A 20475-nucleotide genomic window follows, 5' to 3' on the forward strand; every position below is an offset into this window, starting at 1 on the left:
ATTGGAGTATTATTAGCTCCCATGAGCGTTCTGTGACTCTGATAGCCTTGTTATGGAGCCTTGCGTGTCTTACATCCAATCAGCCTTTCAATTATATCTATTCAAATACAGTGACACCTCCCCGCAACAAAACAGCATCCTAGGTAAGTAGGCTACTGGAAATGCTATGTAATGACATACGGTTCAGAAGCTAGACATTTCACTTACAGACTGAAGGGATTTAACTGTGCAAGAACAACCTCCGAGGCATATGCATTTATTATTTAGAACATATAAATGCCCCAGGCAAATCCAAAATTATTTCAAATGAACAATCCCTACACTATGCACACCATCATCATTAAGTTGTCATCACCTTCAAAGATCCTTCCTGAATTTGTTTTTGTCCCCAAAAGAGAGGGAAGATGATGGAAAGGGGAAAAAAAGAGGGAAAAAAATGTAAAAGAAATCATCTTAAAATCATTCTACCACAAACCTATTTTTTGAACGCAAAAAGGATTTAGAGAAAAACCCATCAGTAAGAAAATAAAACATTGGTGCTATGCTGATCGTTTTAAAGGTTACAGAGTTTGCTTTGTGATGCTACAGCTTAAAGGCTGAAGTGCTCTGGAAACCTGTAATTTATTATTGCTTGAAGTTCAGTTATTTAAATGACACAATAAAACACTTATTTTTGTAAATCAATAATTTCAGCATGCCTATTCACTATGAAGAAAACTCTTCTAGGACGTGTTTTAATATACTGCTAAAGTAATTGTGAATATCCATTTTTCTTTTACTGCTTAGCCATTCTATCTAATCCTTTTGAACTAAAGATTTCTCATCACAATTCGTTATAATTAGATCTAGCTCTGGTCGCAAACAATAGAATTACAGTGATTTTCTCTTGTGATATTGCAAAAGTTTTTGTGAAAGTCAATCAGTGGTTGGGATATGATTAAAAAAAAAAAAAATTACCTAACAGAAATTTTAAAAAGGGAGCTGGGATGTTAACATGCTTTGTGTCTCAAAGAGTCATTAGTACTTATGAAAATATTTTCACAAAGGCATTATAGGCAACACAAATGCTTGTATGATGTCTAAGAATTTATTTGCAGGACATGTTTTAAGTGATAGGATCAGTCTATTAATTTGCCAATTTTGTCATGAAATCAAAAGCATTAAAAATATATGTTTTTTCTTTCTTTTTAAACAATTTAAATCTCCTAAAACGTCTAATCATTTTTCATGCAACTAAATGGACAAACATTTTTCTTGAAGTCATTGTTTTTGTAAATCCATAAAATTATATTTTTACAAAACCAATCTTGCCTTCAGCATCGCTGCTCTTGCAATTACCTTGCATTAGGTTCAGTGGAATTGCTTTTCAGATGCCACATTATCCCTTATTCTCTGGTTTCTCGTACGTTAATCTTTTTTATCCTTACCTGCCCTTTCTAAAGCTCAGTTTAAATTGTCGCAAGTCACGCGGTCAGACGTGAAATCTTCAGAAAGACCAGTTCCCGAAGGGCAAACGTGGCCCTCGCGAGCCTTTGTTGAAGGGGGCAGGCGGCGCTGAGAGCGCTTCGTGCCCCAGCAGCCCGTCCCCCGCGACCCTCGTGGTCGCACCTTGCTGGGGCGACTCGGGCGGCGTGACCGAGTCTAGGAAGAACGGAGGGTCCGACGGCTGAACCGCTGTCACGGGAACTTTAAGAAAGCCTTTAACCCTCCCCAGAAGGGAAAGGATCATTATCAAGGAGCCTTTCAACTCCGTACGTGTAGCAGGTGAACCGGAACGTATAAGCCTGAAACTGTATAAATGCAAAACCAATTATATGTATTACTTGGATCCACAGGCTTTCTTGTTGGATATGCGATTTGCGCGTTCCCAGACGGAGCCTGTCAAGCTAGCAGGGCATTTTCAGTAGCTTTGCCGTCACTCGGGTGGGCCCCTGGTGCTTCCCGAAACGCCCGCAGGCCGGGTCTGGGCGGAGCGGGCTCTGGCTGGAGGCAGGGACGGGGGCAGCTGTGCCGGCACCCTGCCGTCTCTGCAGGAGGGCTGCTGGCGCCCGCGGCAGCCGGGCGAGGAGCCAGGGCGAGGGGACACTTTCGTCCCGGCCGGGCCGTGAAGGCCCTCCGTGCCCGTGCCCGACTCCGAGGACACTTCTCCGAGGGACGGCACGAGGGCGAGTGGATCGAGCTGTTCCGACGGTGCAGCGCCGAAACGGCGCGCGGGCCCAGGCCTCAGGTGGCTGCGTGGCAGGCGGGGAGGGAAAAGCCTGCCTCCCTGAATTAGCTCGTTCATGCAGTCATGTGAATTCATCTATAAATACTCATTTGCCACACAATTAACCAACTTGGATGAGGAAATGTAGAGTGTACAGCGGATATGGGGGGGAGGAGATCGTACTACATCTTTTCTCTTTGAAGACGCGATCCTGAGAACTAGACTAATTATTTTCAGTGAGCAAACTTTACAACAGTTGTAACTTCAGCAAGCAAGTTCATTAATTGTTATGGTTTGATGGATGGCTGGGCAAATACAAATGACTGACTAATCTGAGAAATGTTTGTTATCTACATTTGTTATCCTTCATAAGTAATCGTATGCAGGACTAGTTACCTTATACTGCTTTTATTCCTCGACTGCATTGTCAAAGCGATGCAAACCATGACCACAATAAAAGTCCTCCTTCTGCTCACAGATCACCTGTAACCCTTCATAAGGGTGCGGTGTGAAAGTTAAAAAACTGAGCTCTGCATTGCAGTTTCTTTCAAATAATGACGCATTAGGTACAGTAATGTTAAACACTGGTTCATGTGAATAGTCCCAAATTATTAGAATAACAAAGAGTTTAAATGAGAAAAAATGAAGAATTTATAAACAAAAATCTTCACTGGTGTTCTCTTTCTTGAGAGATGACAAGAATATTAGTATTATGAATAGAATCTTAAGATACACCTATTAAGATGTTTTAAGAATATCCTAAAGATATTAAGGATATTAGCTTGGAGCTGAGGATTGAAGCACCAAACGAAAAAAAAGCCTCTCAGTCCATTGTGTCTGCTTGCTGCTTTAAATGTTTCACTGTCCTAGAGAGACAGTATTCTTTTAGCTGGTATGTCTAAGGTAATAATGAATATAACTGTTTAAAAAACTAGAATATTGAGACAAATACCCTCCTAAGCCATCAGGAGAACAATAAAGATGCACAAGACAGTCTAAGACACAGCGGGCTGGAGCTGATTTACAGCTTATGTCATCATTTGCTCCTCTGCGAAGTGAGCACAAATGTTTAAATGCTGCCAAATGCAAAATGCAGGTATTAGTATCTTGCACCTATTCACTAGATCAAAACCTTCAGACAGGGACTGTTTGTCAATGCTCGCAGGGACTTCCCTGCCAATACCATATGCTACGAGCAGTCCATATTGAAAACTAGATCTGTTTATGGGCCTGCCAGGGGTTTCCAGGCACAGTGGTGTCTCACCTATGGCTATTTTTAATGCCAGGGCTATTTCCCAACAGAGATATGTTTAAATATTATGTGTACCTGTCACACCATATTTGACTAAATAAACATAGAGAAAAGACTCCTGGTTGTTGGGGACATTTCAAGAGCTCTGGGGGCTGCCTGCCTGCCAACAGTGTGCTTCATTACAAAGAACATTAAGATAAAGTATAAAAATCTGGAAATATGTCTTCTTCCACAAAATAATAGCCTGGACCACATTTTCCTGATAAGCAGAAACTATCCACACGTCTATTGATGTGGCTTAAAAGATGCATAACGAGATAAATATTTCATTACCAATTTGACACTGTTTATCAGTTATGAGAAATACACAGCCTCTACCGCACAGTTCCTATTAGCTCTGCAAAACACAGAACAGTAAGAAACTAAAAAAGGAATTTGCAGGCATTGGTTCACCAGTCTTGGGGATACTGTGCGACTTCTTCACCTGCTATTTCTCGATAATTTTTATAATGCCTATACCTAATTAAAAATTCAGGATTGGCTCTGCGAATAAGGACTAGATAATGTCCAGGCTAGAAAAGGAACTATCCAGTCACAGAAATGAACTGTGAATAACAGAAGCTCCATCTGTCCCAAGTAATTACACTTTCAGAAACTATTCTGCATAGTACAGTGTTCAATATCAAGTAACAGGATTGATGTACATTCAAAAACACTGAATAAGCAGTAGGACTAAAGTTTGTCAGGTAACATTATGAAATTCATAGAAACTTATTGATGGAAAGACTTTCAAGATATAAGTTAGTCCTTTCCTCCTGGTCTAAGGTATGATCACTATATTTCTAGACTCTCTCTCACAGATACTTAATTTATTTCTTAAAACCTTTGATTTCAAGTATTCTACAATCTCCCTAAGTAGTCTGTGCTAGTGCTGATTATTCTTATGGTTTAAAAAGGGTGTGTTAGATTATTTTCCCTGCTTATATCTTGCTTGATGCAAACCAGCTGATTATTTCTCTCCTAACCCTATAAAGAACCGTAGCATCAGCTGTCCTTTGATCACCAAATTGTTTCTTCCAAATAAGCTCCATCCTTCCAGACATTTCTATAGGTTCCATGTTTTCTAAAACTTTAACTTATTGCTTTCTGCTGGACTTCCCTCTTTTTATTAAAATGTCACACTGAAAAGTGAACAATTTTTTTAATTCAGCAGAATGGAGCAACTATTCCTCATCAGTTTCTCATGGAGTAGGAGGGTTAATATTACTTCCAAGTTTTACGTAGAACAACCTGGGCAACCTATCCCAGAAAAAGTAGGATTTTTGGCAATGGTATCTCGTTTTCCATCGTAATACGTTTGTGGACTACTACAGCTCCCAGACTTTTTTCTACACAACTACTGATCCTTTTGTATTTGTGCATTTGAGTATTTCCTTCCTAGAATCTCTCTCTCTATTTAATGTAACAAGTTACAAATTTTGGAATTTTCCTGTTTTAGACTGTTCCCAAAGCGCAGCATCTCACTGGTTGGTGTCATCCAATTGTGCATTATGTACTGCAAAATGTAAATTGCTGTATTGCTTGTTGCACTGCAGTAACAAATGGAAAAATTAACCTTAAATTTCTTGCTCATCAAATCGGAGTCGAGAGTTCCCTAGAAAATCTTCTTTGAAGTTCCTCCTAAACAACATACATTGAGACACATTTTTATTCTATAATGTGATTTTTCCTGAGCTCTATAGTATTTTCATTTTGACATCTAAAAAGTGGAGAACAGCAACATTTGCTGACATGATTCACAAGTGGTCAACTTGCCAAACTATTTTCCCATCTCACATATTTTTAATCCACACTGAATCTAAAAGGTCAGAAAAGAAATAAGATAGAAAATGTTGTTTTTAAAGCAAAAATAAGTGATATTCATTTGAATTAGATGTGGAGGTAAAATGAAGTCCTGTGCAGGAGCAGTCCTTTTTGCTTTTCTTCTCTTTATTATTGCTGGTTATGATATGATACAACTCTTTTTCTTTCTATGTTAACTGTCCACTCTCTGCCACACTTACCAACCATTTTAACAGTAGTACAAACATGTAGATCATACTTCTAATAAATCACACATCCTTAAATAAAGATATATAAAATATACCATGAATTCTGAACATGTCTTAGTAAAACAACTGCCTTCTTCAGCATTAGGTTTGAGGTAGGATTTTATAAAATAAATAACAGCTTGATTTGTAAAGACTACACATGACTTTGTCCATCCAAATTTCAGGAAAAGTTGAATATTTATTCCCCAGACTCAGTCACTGATGGCACTCCAGCCTTGACAAGGGAAATACTTTTCCACCAGCTCGTCCCTTTTTATTGGAGAATTGCAGTACCATTGTGGGGATGGGGCCTTGTACTGTGAACAAAAAGTTCACGCAGAAGAAAGGATAGTTTCTTACTAAATGAGCAAGATCAGCAGTGTTTGAGCAGTGACCGTCGGCTTACTTCAATGATACAATAAATCTTAAACCCATCTCAGTTTATATGAACACGAGGTCAACTGGATTGTTTTATTTAACTCAGATAATATTATCCCCTACTATGCATTTTATTCCAAATAATGTGAACTAAATCACTGCTGTTTACATAGCATAGGTTGTAAAAAAAAAAAAAAGGCTGGGAGGGAATACTGGCTGTAGTTCTGCATGCCTGGTTATTTCTGTGTTGTTACTGTACAGACTATCTAGTCGTTTTAATGAAATATTCATATATCTGCAACTGGAGAGTTGCTAGTACCTTTTCTTAACAGTCCCAGCTATTGTGGACACTGGATTCCGTTAGCTAAATCATGTCTTGTTGCTTGGTTGTCTGTGACTTTCAAAGAAAATTAAGTTCGGTAGGGAGAGTAACAAGGTAACAATTCAGGGAGACTCATTTCAGATAAGAGAAACGGGGGGGGGGGGGGGGTTGTAATAGTTCAGCTGCTTTTTGCTGCTGTTACCAGGATTTTCTACCCGCTCGGGGACACAGCTCCAACATCTGGTGCTCTTTTACATCTTACAGCTGTGCTGTCTAACATCTGCCGGGGCACGCACAGGAAGAGCTGCAGATAAATGTGGTCACTTCAGCAAGTCTGTCAGCTCTTATGAACCTTATACACGAACGATACTTGCCCTTCTCTGTCCATAGCTCAGCCCAGATCTCACACCTTCTGCTATGACATGGCAGAACGTGAGGTATTGGAGTTCGTAACCACCACGTTTCAGCACACTTTCTGGTTCTTTCCTGCAGTGGCCCAGCCGGGCGGGAGCCCTGCGAAGGGCTGGCTGTATTGGCCCCTGGGAGGTGTGTAGCCAGAATGACGAGTTCAATCTGAAGTGCAATCAATGCAGGTGTGGAAAGTGGGCTCCAGGTTAAATGCTGTAACTCCCAAGGCTCCAGCTGCTCTCTAACCATTAAATCTCATATGCTCTAATTCCCCCTTCTTGTGTTCTGGTTGCTCTGGTTTCCCTTGTCATCTAAATTTGGTTTGGGGGAAGAAATTTGGGAAATAAATTCCTCTTTCCAAAATCTCCTTAGTCTTTCCATCATCTCCTCCACTGTACCTAAGCTCACATCCTCACCGAAATGTTGCCAGCGGGACTATCATTTAGTTTGCACCTAAACCCCATCACCCACAGCAGGAAATGAGCTGCCCAAAGCCCTGAGACTCGCCTTGGCCATGTGGGCATTCAAACACTTCATGGGCACATGCAGGCTGCACATAGGTTGCAAATAAATCTGAGAGCTTGGAACGTTTTTCCTATGTCTTTTCTGTTGGAGAAACTGTTAAAAATATGTGTGTATGTAAGAGAGTGATTATAGGCAGCAAATGGGACTGGTTGAGGAATACTGAACTTAATGCTGTTCCCAGCACACCTAGCTAAACAGTGAACACTGTCTAGGCCCTGCCAGCTCTATCACAATATTTATAGGAGACAGACCAGATTCACTAACAGTCCTCTTTTGTTGTTTCACCCTGTGATTGCTTAGATAATACACCTGGATCAAAATCAAAGCAAATTTTCATGCCTATCTGTGGTCATAAAAACAAAAGGAGCAAGGAAAATCAAACATGATAACCACAGAGAAGAAGCATACAAGCAGGACTTTTTTCCAAGTTTTTTTTTTACCCAGCAGATCTTTGAAAGCAGCTCAGCAGGGCTAAGTAGCTTTCAGGAGCATTTCTTCTTAGGAATCTAGTGATAACTAGAGTGATTCTTTGCTGCTTTAAAGTGCATGCTAACTGCTAATTACTTATTTTTGTTTAAGCAAATTAAAAAGGCTGGTGTTTGTCATCATATTAAAAACAACTGGCACAACATTATGGTAGTACTCCAGGAAAGTAATACAAACTTGAGTGGTTAGCCCCCGAAAAATGCTTCTCTTTGAACGGGAATGTGTCTTTTTCCTGTTTGTCTTTTATTTTTAGTTTATTTCTCAGTAAGTACTCTCTTCGCATTAGCAGAATATTAGGAACTGCTTTTGATTCACCCGTGCAAGATGTGCTGGAACAGTGGATCTGAAGCTTGTAGTATGTTGAGATTTTATTGCTTTTTATCTCTGGCCAAAACCAGTTTATTAGAGAATGGTTCAAGCAGAAAAAGAAAGAAAAACAGCAAATAAAAGAAACTCAAATTAAGTCTGAAGTAAAGGCAGGGTTCAGCTTGAGCAGGATGGGACCTTGAACCACACTTTGGCTCACTGCTGCCTGTTGTTCTGTGCCTGCTGCAGGGGCAGTCTGAGCTGAGATGCATTGCTGTTTATATTTTTGCTTTGAGAGCAATTCCACCGTGTCACATGTAATGGTAGTTATTAGTGGCTATGGCTCCCATGCACGCTCCTCTCTTGTCCTCTTTTGCACCTTTATTTTTTTCCTTGGGCAAATGTGAAAGGTCAAATGCTTTCTTGAATAGCTGACTAAATATCTTCCTCAGCTAGAATGGCAGAAGATGCCATAAGGCAAATGTGGCTACAACGGGGAGGCTTCAGTCCGTTTTTACCCTACATATAAGACTAAACATGTCATCAGTGCTTAATATCCAGTGATTCACAAGTTGGATGTTGAATTAATTCTCAACCTCTTTGTTTGCACTCCAGTGTAATGCACAGCAGGCTGCGCTCAGCTCTAGCAGATTTCACTCTCCTTCTGAATATAACAGCAATGCTGACCTTTTAGAAATAATTGTGTTATTTCTTTTAATGGATGGGGATATTTCTGAAGTCAGAATAAGCACAAAGGTCTTTGAATTTAAATCAATATATTTGCCAGAACAATAACATAGAGGTAAAAATCAAAAGCAACCTGAAAAGAAAAACTGCTTTCATTTCACTATTCTTTTTGAAAGTAAGAAATCAAAGACAAGGGATATCATGCACATACAAGAATATTAATATGCAGTTCCTCTCATATTTACTGATTTCCTTTCCACCAACAAATACAACAATATATATGTCTAGGAGAATTTATTTTCCTGCTTAGTTACTGGGATTTAAATTGCCATTTTTATTAAAAGTTGAGTCCTTCCTCATTTATCATTTTAAATTCCATTACTTGTTTCCAAGGAGATAGAAATATGCAGGAGAATCATCTGAGACTCTGGCTTGCAAGACTGTTCTTTTTAATGAGAGCTGAATGTGCCCTGTTTTAAGGAACAAAATACACTTGGAGCTGCTGTAGTAAAGAGGTTGGGACTTTGAATTTCTTTTCTGCCCAGACCTGCATTCTGCTTTTGGGAGACAGAGAATGGAATGGTAAGACATTAAAAGCAACATCTGCTTATCTCTGTCACCTTAGTGGCTCACCTATGCTGTTTTTTACACTGAGGCAGGCTAGGCAGTATGGTCTAGCCTCCCCACCCCTTGCCGGTAGTGGCTTTCTCTTGTCAGTTCTAGGAATTTCTTTCAGAAATCCAACCTTGGAGAATCCAAGAATGGACAGTAGACTACAACTCATTTTTCTTCCTGTGAGTTCTCCTTCAGAAATACTAAAGCTTGGGTCATGCCATAGGTGTTAAAAAGCCTGTATTTGTTCTGTGAAGTGCCAGTGCTGAGTTCCAGACAATCAGATTTCTTTTTTTTCTTCAATAAAATCCTAAATTAATTTGAAGGTAAACAGATCAGTTGTCTTACCTGAAGTAGTCTTCACCACCTCAGTTGTATTTCTTAATCCCGTAAAGGAAAACTGGTAAAGCCTCCAGGACCTGGTGTCCCCCACCTCCACTGAGCTGCGCTTCCATTGGTAAATGATCTCTTCTCTTGGGTAACCATCTTATTGCAAGGGAAAATACAGAATGCTTTGTTTCATAGTCACTGCTAGGATTTTATTGTACTTTTGGGGAGGAAAACTACTATTTTCTATTTCTGGGAAAAGTCTGGAGAAGCACATTGCAAGTTACAGATGGTTTTTTTTCAAACTACTTAGTAGTGCCTTTTATTTAACATGACATTTTATTTATTATAAATTAAAATAGCACTTCAGGTAAATATTTCAAAAATTACTTTTTTGTTTTTATGGACATAATAGGATGCAATTTAGCCCAGCCTTCAGTTACTGCCAAAAAAGTCTTCAGCTGGACTAGGAATTCACTCCTTGACCTCTTTGCCAGAAGTCGAACATCCTTGACTCCAAGTATTGCTAATACTAAAACTCCCATGTGCAAAGAGAAAGTATCAGGCCGTAAGATGATAAAAGTAAAAATTTCTGCTGTTATGCTAAGATATAAGCATAAATTAATCGTACGTGTCCCATAAGTTATACCATTTTCATATAACATTCCTATATTATATTTGTGAACATATATGATTCAAGTGCATGAAAATAAGGTCAAAATAAAATTGAAAACCATGAGATTATGTCTGGTTAAGAATATAACCCTAGCTGACTCTGACTGTATAAACATAAATTTATAATAAGAAACTCAGTGTGGGATAGGAAAGTGATTGAATGTATTTCTAGGTGTATTACTTACAACTTGAAAATTCCAGTGGGCAGGAATGAGCATCCATGGGGAAGTTGTGTAGCTGCAGCTGACATTCAGCATCGATTGTCAGCCTAAGGAGAGAGAGAGAGCAGAATATACAGAACACAGTCTAGAAATCTGTACTTGCAAAACAAGATTCTTACTAATATTGAACAAGGTTATGAAATATGCAAATAGATATCGTAAACAGAAGTATCAACGTGTATATATTATTTTGGCTATTCCAAACATAGTAAGACGTCATGGTTATTGATAAGCAGTGTTTGTTTCTCAGTTACAAAGGCACTTATCATCTGCTTTCAAGACTGTAATAGAATAAGGTATTAAAGTTTTGTTCCTATGCATCTGAAATGGCAGCATTACTCATGACTAGCAAATCCATATGTGAATATGCAGGTCATCTCATACAAGCAGTGACAAATCTCTATGTCACAACATGCCATAATGCACTATGGAGATATATTTAACATGAAAAAAAAATCTATTTTAGAAATGACAGATGTGAGTCCTCTGTCCAAATTTAGACATCTACGTCCAAGACAGTCATCTAGACTACCTTCATAGCTAGTAGGAAAAAGGCACTCTGAGGATATACTTCATTTCATTTCAAAATAAGTATCTAAACTAAGTTAGAAGAAGAATGTACTAAAAATGTGTGTTTCTCTCCAAAGAATGTTAGGAGAATCTCTATGGTAGCTAAGGTCATGTAGGTGATGTAGGTATCTTTCAGGTAGAGACATGTACTTTCAGAAAACCAAAATTAGATGAGATGTGTCCATTGATGTGCCTACGAAAAACTCTACCATTTTTCATTCAGTACCTTCGTTGTTGCTAGCCTATACATATCCCCAGCCCTGTCATGAGCTGCATGATAGATGGACTTGTAGCAAATAATCCATGAGAGGAAACAGCTTTGGAAAGGAGGGCAGAGGGGAATGAGAGAGGGGAAAAAAAAGAGTAGAGTGCTATTTATTTGTTCCTCGAATTCCATGAAAAATATAGCTTTCTATTCTTTGTTCGTTCTTTGATGTCCAAATGAGCAACTTTATGGGTTGTTTCTACTTCCTGTCTCTTCCGTGTAGGTGTTCCATGCAGATATCTCCTTGTGTCTCATACTATAGGATGTAGAGGGGTCTTCTGGCTGCTAGCCGCCAAGCTGATGAAGTCCAAAGGAAACTATATTAGGGATTTAGGAACAAATCTCATTTTCACTGAAATTAATGGAAGTCCTGTCTCTGACACAAAAGTAGAACTGATTCTTTGTGCTATGAATATTATACTTTCTTTCTCATCTCATTTCCACCATCTTAAGTTTCACTTCAAGATAATCATAATACAGATCAAAAAGAATGATAAGATCTTCCTTTAATATTGCTTTTTCTCTTGTGAATATATTTAACATAGTTTGAATCTGGGATGGATTCAGATTTACTACTGTTTTTATTTTTTTTCTCTTGTGGAAATGACTTGATTTCATTCATGAGCAGAAAGCCAGTTTTCATGTAATCACAGAATAACAGCAATGCTGAGGTTGGCAAGGATCTCTGGAGATCCCAGGGATCCAACTCCTCTGCTCAAGGCAGGATCAACTACAGCAGGTTGTCCAGGACTGTCCCCCGTTGGGTTTAGAATATCTCCAATGTCTCTTGGCAACCTGTTCCAGTGTTTAACCACTCTCACAGTAAAATGCTTTTTCTGCCCTTTGAGCTGGGCAGTTCAGCTAGTTTTCAGTTCATCTCGCTGTCCACTTATCTAGTCTGTACTTTATCAGTTTGTCGGGGAGGATACTGTGGGAGACAGTGTCGAAATCCTCTACTGAAGGTAAGTCTCCCTTGCTCCAGACTTCTCTTCTCTCAAGTGCCTAGGATTGCTGAAGGCTGGTCTTACCAGTAAAGACCAAGGTGAAGAAGACATTATGTACTGTGGCCTTTTCCATATCCTTTGTCACCAGGACTCCTGCCCCATTCAGCAGAGGTCCCACATTTTCCCTAGTTTTCCTTTTGCTGCTGATATACCTGTAGAAGCTTTCTTATTGCTCTCATCCCTTGCCAGATTCAACTCCAGGTGGGCTTTGGCTTTCCTAAGCCCATCCCTGCATGCTCAGACAGTGTCTCTGTATTCCTCCTGGGTCACCTGTCCCTGCTTCCACCTCTTGAATGCTTCCTTTTTACATTTGTGTTTTGTCAGGAGCTCCTTGTTCACCCATGCAGGTCTCCTGCCACCTTTGCTTGACTTCCTGCTGGTCAGGGTGGACCGTGCTTGGAGGAGGTGATCCTTGAAAATCAGTCAGCTCTCCTGGACCCCTCTTCTCTCCAGGGTGGTATCACATGCAATTCTTCCAAGCAGACCTCTGAAGAGGCCAAAATCTGCTCTCCTTTAGTCCAGGGCTGTGATCCTGCTACTTGTCTTGTTCCCTCCTCTCAGGATCCTGAACTCCACCAGCTCATGGTCACTCCAGACAAGGCAGCCCCAACTTTCACATGCCTAACCAGTTTCACTCATGTTTCTGCTTGACAAAAAACCTTAGTCTGAATTAATAGTTTTGCTTTGAGAGGCACAACTGGCAAAATATGCCTCACAAATGATGAGATTCTTACTATTTTGTTTAGGAAATTATTTAAGGTTTGTTGCTTAATACTAACAGTAATAATTAGATTCTCACATGCTCTGTGCAAGATTTCACATGCACATCTGTCAGAACATTACATTTCTCAGTTTTCTGAAAAGGTGTTTTTACATTTTTTCTTTAATGCAGATCTGCAATGAAACTATCACATTTCGTTTTTGACTTGATCCAGGATATAGGATAAATCATTACTGGTGCTTGCTGTGACTCACTAGAACAACTAACTATACATTGATATCAGATAACCATGTTTCTAAAGATCTGTCATCAGAGATCTCCTCCTAATGAGAGAAGCTGAATGGTTTGAAGAGAAAGGTAATGAAGTCTGAAGAGGAGGTAGTGTAGCTAAGTCCAATTTAACATTTCAAAAGGAGATCTAGCATCTTCTTTATCAGACTGACTTTGATTTGCACTGGATTTCAATTCCAGTCGTTCTCTTATCTCTTCTGACGATGCATTGTGTAATGAATGTAGAATAACTATGAAATAAAACTCTTTTTGTAATTCGGGCAGTTCTTGCAATATTAAAAAGTCTCTTAACCAAAGCTTCATATCTGTTTATTAAAATGATAATGAATATGCTTTCCTTCAAAACTTTCTTTTTGGCATCCAATAAAAAAAAGCAGAAAACCAGAAACACTTTGAAAAAAAGCAGTTTGAAGCTCAGTGGTCCTATGCCTAACATCTTTGATTATGTTCTCTCATTTTAAATTATATACTCTCTTGAACAGATACTGTCTTTATCTTTACTGTTTTACACAGAGCCAAATATTATATCACATGTAAGAAAAAAAATGCATATAGGCTTTTCAAACGTAGGAAACATCTTTCCTTGTGGTCACTGGGAGTATGTCATTTAGATTAGTACATATTGCATATGTAATTTTTAAATGTAGGCATACATGTAACTTAATTATTGAAAAGATAGTTTATAAAGGTAATCTGACTCAAAAAAATGTATGCATCATTGAGTAATCTGGAGATGAGCTTATCAAGTTTAGATTCATGAAAATATTATTGGAACAGGGCATATCTGCGGGTTTTTGATTAAACCATAAATGACCAATGCTAAAAAGAGAATCCTTATTTTCACAAGAAGTTTAAGGAATCAAATGCTTTTGCAGGGTGGAGCTTCATCTAGCTAAACTGTAATCAGTTCAGAATAGAGGCCTTTGACATAATATATCTCTTATACTGTCTGCTTAGTTCAAAGATACTTCAAATTCCTCAATTTAACAGAACACAAAAGTAAAAGGCAATAGTGACTAAACTACTGGTAAACAATAAAAAATACATGAAAATGAAGATGAATTGCTATAACCATGCTTATATTGATTTTGACATAAGAATGTGATTATTTGTGAGCCAGACAGTGCAATCTATATGTAGAAATGAAACTCTTTTACTGTGTCAATATCAAACATTCTAAATAGACTGTATGCAAGTAATACCTTCTAATATTTCCCCTTTTCAGGATTGTACCCATAAGTAATAGGAAAAAAAATATGTTTTTTCTTTGGGTTAATATCAAGTGACCTGACTTCACAGGACTTGGGTATCGACACACTTTTCCTTGGCTTTCCCTTGAGAAATTGGAAGTAAAGTCAGGCGTAAATACCTTAGTGTGTACAACACTCTGCCGTCATTCCAGATCCTGAGCATCCTATTAGGAGTTGTTATCCAATGGGCATCAGCTTTCTTGGAATTTCGGAAGAATGTGTCTGGTATCCAGATCTTCCCAACCATGTTGCTGTTTAATCTGAGCACTTTTATAGTGCTGTTGAACTTCAGACGTCTGTCATACCACGTTTGGGCGAAAAATATATCAATTGTATATTCCTGTTGTGTTAACCAGAAATACTGATGAAAACATAGCACTCAGCATTTCACATTACTCCTGATAAGTTTTCCTTGACTTCATACAAAAAAACACATGTGAAATATAGAAGATACTAGAACTGATTAAAAACAACCTTTGGCAATTTTTGAGGGTGTTGTCTACCAAAGATTATTGTTTAAAACCTATTCTTTTTCATTATTTTCCTAGGATAGGTTGGCCTAAAATGCAAGTAAGTCACTGAAGTCCCTTTTTCAGTCCTGTGTACCCACACCTCAACCCATGTCTGATCAAACTAGAAACGAATTACTTATTCTCTTGGATTTGTGACAGGTAAAACTCAAGCAGACTTGTCCTTGAATTGCTGCTGCCCCCCAGTTAATGTCAAAAGTGGTGAAGACTTGCTTCCCTGACCCCCACAAGCAAGCCAGTACTTGGAAAGGGAACTATACACCTGAAAAGAACAATCTGAGATTTCTTTCTACACATAAAAATTGCAAAAGTGAAGTAGGAACTGTGGTGGTAATGCTAAACCACTCTCTCTCACTCATATGGAGATACAATTTAGCTCCTCTTTAGGAATATCAGGAAGAGGAGAGGAGAGAGGATCGGGACTTTTTTGATTTCTTGGTGGCAAGATTGGTAGTATAGCTAGTGATTGTTTTTGCCTGATTTGTAGCAATCTGGAAGCTCAGTTTTACAAGGGTTAGATTCTCAGAAGGCACTGAAGTGTACAGCACAGTCATAGAAATGTGAGCATGTGGTAAAACTATTAAGTTGTTATTCCTTTTTTTTTCAGCACACAGTTTAGTTGGCGTTTTATATAGATTCATAGTTCATATAATCCTCACTTCCATAATAATAATACAATGAGACTTTTAAACTAATGCAGATAAAGCACAACATCAAAAATAATAGAAGCTTTATAATATTCAGATATTCAGAAATGATGCGGACTTTGTTATAAAGTGAATATTAAAATTGTAGTAAAGTGTGGCAATCATTTACCTACCATATTGATAGCATTCACTGGCCCAATGCTATTTACATACATGTCAGTGTGAATCACTGTCGGTTTAACTGCAAGAGAAACAACAAGAATCACTAGTGTGAGCGAAGGTCAAAATGAACTACATGCGAGTCAAACACAAGCAGAAGTGCCTCTGTTGTATGGCTACAGTTGCCTCACATTCAAATGTCTATCTCCAAAAAAAAATAATAGGATAAACATAAATTGGCAGTGATGTCTCAAGGTCGAAATTAGATGGAGACCCTTTGGGACAAGTTCTTATATCATTTGTGCTATCAGAACAAATGCACTTACGCTATAAGAACCAATACTGAAACCAGTGTCATTACCTTAGAGTGAGTCATATCTGACTGAGAGTATGTGCATTTTGTGTCAGGTCACAGCAACACATTTGACAAAACGCTATCAGCGAAAGCAAACTTTTTCCTCTTGTGATGTGTTGCATCACTCATTTTACGCTATAATGCCAAATACAACATGACTGCTATTGCCTGCAGAGATGGCTGTTGGTAATTAACAATTTCATGAGCCCAAAGCAACAGCAGTATTCAGGGCTCTAGAACAGGAATAAAAGATTCATTTATTAGACTCATTTATTTTGAAATTACTCTATTGTGACTATATTATTCCCCTACACCTTGGCTAAAAGATCTTTTTTTTTTCCAGATGCTTTTTACGAATGCTTAGTTTGTTTCTGTTCTCTAAAGTTTTGAATTGGGAGAATGAGGCAAATTCCTCTGCTAAATTACAGTATGTACATGCATTGAAGGTTAAATACTCATGTTATCCCTCACGGTGGAAAATTTCCATGTTTCATAAGCCTCTATAAACTTGTTAGAAACAGCCTCCCTCATTAACCTTGCTGCTCTCTGCCTGCCTCATCCATGAGTTCTCTTTTCCATAATATTATTTCTGCTGTATCCTTTTCTACAGAGCTATCGCCTGGCTGCTCTGTGCACACCTGGGGCATTCTCAGGCTGACCGACTTCCACACGGGAAGACTTTTCTCTCTGGGCTCCCTCACTAACCAGTGAAGGGGAAGGTTCCTCCAAAAGATGGTTCAGAGCAGCCAAGACTCCCTCTGAGTCCGAGTTGGAGTCTGTCTACTTACCTTGGCTGCAGGGGGACTCCAGGGAGGTTAGCCTTACTGGATTAAATTTATCTTTTGTGAACGCTTCCTCTGCTGTACCCCATTCCCCGTCACTTCTCGCCCCGTGAGCCAGTGAGCACAGGTGCTGCACAGGTCAACGCAAACCTGCTGCTAATAGTGGCTCTGTCTGTGTCCATCCCATCATGCAGGAATCAGGCTACATTATCCTTACTTTGGCCTTCCTTTTGTGATCTGTTGTTTGTGATTGTCTAACAATATCTCTTAGCTATATAAAGAAGAGAAAAACTGGCTTTTTAGTTCCTCAAAAGTTAAATTCCAAACTTCTTATGCAGATGGATGATGTCAGGCAGCCTGATTCAGCAAATTCAAATGCTCTCGAGAGGTGTCTCAGGATATACTCAGCGATCTTAACAATAGATGCCAGCTTCCAAAAGCATGGCTGCTTTTCGTGCCACTGATGTTTTACTACATCATATTTTGTTTTTGTCACTACTTTGAATAGATTCTGTTTCCTATGTAACATAATACAACATGAACATTCTTTCTCTTAATCAGCCCACTTAATCAGAAGCAGGCGAAAAAGAAAAGCAACGTACCTCCTATGTCAGGTCTCAGCTTGTTGTCATATCCTTCCAGCAAGCCATTTAAAATAAGAGTGACATCACTCTCATGGACTTTGGGAGTCAAAACCCAAGTCTTATTTGAGGTGTAATCTTCATAATCATCATCTCCCTTTTGGGTGGAACTGTTAAAGAAATAAAAATGAGGAAAAAAAAAGTCTTGAAATATATGAATTTACAGGCAACACCTTTGGAGACTGACATTGCACACATATCCTGGTTTTAATAGTACTGTACAAAATATTGAAAAATAGCCTGCTTTATATAAGGAGACTCACAGCAAGGATGTCACATAACAGTTGAGGTTACAGCTCACTTAGCAAAATTTTGTGTTAGTACAGTTGAGATCATATTCTGTCTGTTCAAAGGAACAGCAGTGCTTATCACCTTTGGCATGTCTATTTTTTCTCTTCCTGACTCAGGTGGGACCTATTATGAAACAAATCTAATTGTCACTTAGCTTATGCAACTCTCCACCAAAATATCACTTAGTATGTACACAGTGCTGTTGCATTACTTCCCTTTGAAAGAACGATTTGATGCAACACATTACTGACAAGACCAATAATTAGATTCATTCAAACAAACTGTCACACAGCCGCTCTCCGCTCTGATGAACTTCAGCTTATTGTGCATTTGGAAAGTTCAGCACAAATTTTTGCCAGTGGTTTTCATTTTTACTTTTTCTAACTAGAACCCAGAGAGAATAAAAATAGTCTGTCTGCTATTTTTTCTGCTACTGAGCAGTATAACACCAGACCTAGTATAATTCAACCTGCTTAGCGCAGTAAAAACGCCAAGTTTGGAATCAGAAATGTATAGACTATGTTTAATGGATGTTTTACTTTCTTTAAAATCAGTGCCTCCAGTTCCAGAGGAGAATATAGAAATTAATTCGGAATATGACATCAATGGATATTTTCACTGCAGAATGTCAGTAGTAATTAAAGCTGAATGCCTAGCATGGTGCTAGGCAATTCTGAGTAAGTTTTTTTGCATAATATGCCAGTGCCCTTCTTTCCTGACCTGCTTCTATGACAAAGTTTGAACACTGCTGGATTTTAAAACTCTTAATGATACTGTAAATGTGTTAAACCAGTGGGTGGGGTTTGGGTATAAATGAGTCAAAAGCAGAAAATTTAATTATACTCCTGTTTCAGCCAGTCTGTGCAGTCTCTCAAGCGCATGCAGGAGAGATGCCGGTCAGTGTTTGCCCGGGGCTCAGCCTGGCAGCTCCTGGGGATGCTGGGCTAACCTGCCCCGTCCTGGCGCTTGGGGAGCAGCGCCGGCTGCCGCCTCCCGGCACCCCCAGCCCAGCTTCAGAGCTGCACAGGCCTGAACTTGCAGTTTCTTACCAGCAATCAAAAGCTGAGTTTTAATTGGCATTGTGCTACGTAGTATTCTGCTGGTAGTGACAAGCAGGCTGTGATAATTAAATTGGGGAAGGACATTTGTTTTTCAGCTCTCGGGAGTTTCAGAGCTCTAACTGCAATTCACAGGAACATAACTGAAGCTGGGTTCTCCCTCCTGAAGGAGAGGGAAGCTTTTTAAACAGAGTCATTGCCAATAGGAGACACTAGATTGTATGCTTTCACTCTGCAAAAAATGAATGGAAAACCTAACTTTATGTATAAAAAGCCATACTTCTGTCATATAACCAGTTAAGCATCCCTTCTCCCAAGCAGAACTGTTCTTCTACAGGGAAAAGAAAAAGTAAAGCAAACACATCCTTGCACAAAGACAATGCATCCCCGAATGTGAAGGGGATGAGCAAGCCTTGAAAGTCAAGGAGCTAGTTAGTAGAGCCTTGTATACTGGACACAGTGAAATTAAAGGATGAAAAAGCAGATCTTTTTCTAGGACTTGTCTCAAGACTAGAACAACCTTAAAGAACAGCAGCCTATGAGTGCTAAAGCTTCCATTTCCCCTTGATAAGGATTTATAGGAAAGAAATAGCTATTTGCTCATCTGCCATTTCAAGCCTTTCTGGCACTCCAAATCTCTAAAGGCAGCAAACGTTTTATGAGAGGTTAGTGTGAAAGAGAGGAGAGGGAACACACTCAATGTAACTAGAGAAAAAGGCCACTGAATTCCAGCTTTTATCTGAATTCCAAGAGGATTATAAATCAGCATGGATATCCAATTGTCGAAATGTCCATCTGTGTAAAACTGTACACAAGCCAGAACAAGCAGAGGTGCATCTCTACTCAGATGAGCAGGGCTTTATCTGTGCAAGTGCCATTATTTCTAATGAAAGTTATAATGACAAAGCCTGATTCATCTCCTTAAGATTGTCAGATTAGTCTTTCTGATAATATGGCCTAAATTTTGCAAGTGCTTTTAATGTCCAGAACAAATTTGATAAAGCCCAGATTATTTCGAAATGCATATTGAAATCTGTTTTTATTTTTATGACTGCTAGAGGTTTCCAAATCTAGCGATCAAACAGGTAAGCAAAGGAATATCTATTTACCTTTTTGTAAATTATGATGTAATTTTTGAAAGTAAATTTGTTTCACACACTGATACACTCTCACTCTCTGAGGTATTTCCACTTCTCACATTAGCACTACTGCAAGACATGGGCCAGACCATTCTGCATGGACCCATTTTCCCCATTTGGAAAAGAGGGGGCTTAAGGCAATCAGAATATGAATTTGAGAAGTGGAATCATAGAGTAATTCAAGTTACAAGAGGCTTTTGGAGGTCGTCTGGCCCAACCCCCTGCTCAGTTCTGCTGGCTGAGCCTGTATGATCTTCCTATGATTATAATTACTTAC

General features: G+C 39.0%; 1 protein-coding gene across 1 annotated transcript in view; it reads right to left on the minus strand.

Annotated features, from left to right (window-relative positions):
- The window catches only part of GABRG2 (gamma-aminobutyric acid type A receptor gamma2 subunit), a 72288-nt gene that overhangs the window by 25775 nt on the left and 26038 nt on the right, over positions 1–20475 (minus strand). The window contains exons 2-6 of the mRNA XM_026091336.1: positions 17672–17820; positions 15947–16014; positions 14716–14936; positions 10460–10542; positions 9621–9758 (exon numbers count right to left, since the gene is read on the minus strand). Of these exons, the coding sequence (XP_025947121.1) occupies positions 9621–9758; positions 10460–10542; positions 14716–14936; positions 15947–16014; positions 17672–17820 (659 nt within the window). The remainder of the gene's footprint in view (positions 1–9620; positions 9759–10459; positions 10543–14715; positions 14937–15946; positions 16015–17671; positions 17821–20475) is intronic.

Source organism: Apteryx rowi, unplaced genomic scaffold (genome assembly GCF_003343035.1).
Source record: "Apteryx rowi isolate R43461 unplaced genomic scaffold, aptRow1 scaffold_90, whole genome shotgun sequence".
Taxonomy (NCBI): domain Eukaryota; kingdom Metazoa; phylum Chordata; class Aves; order Apterygiformes; family Apterygidae; genus Apteryx; species Apteryx rowi.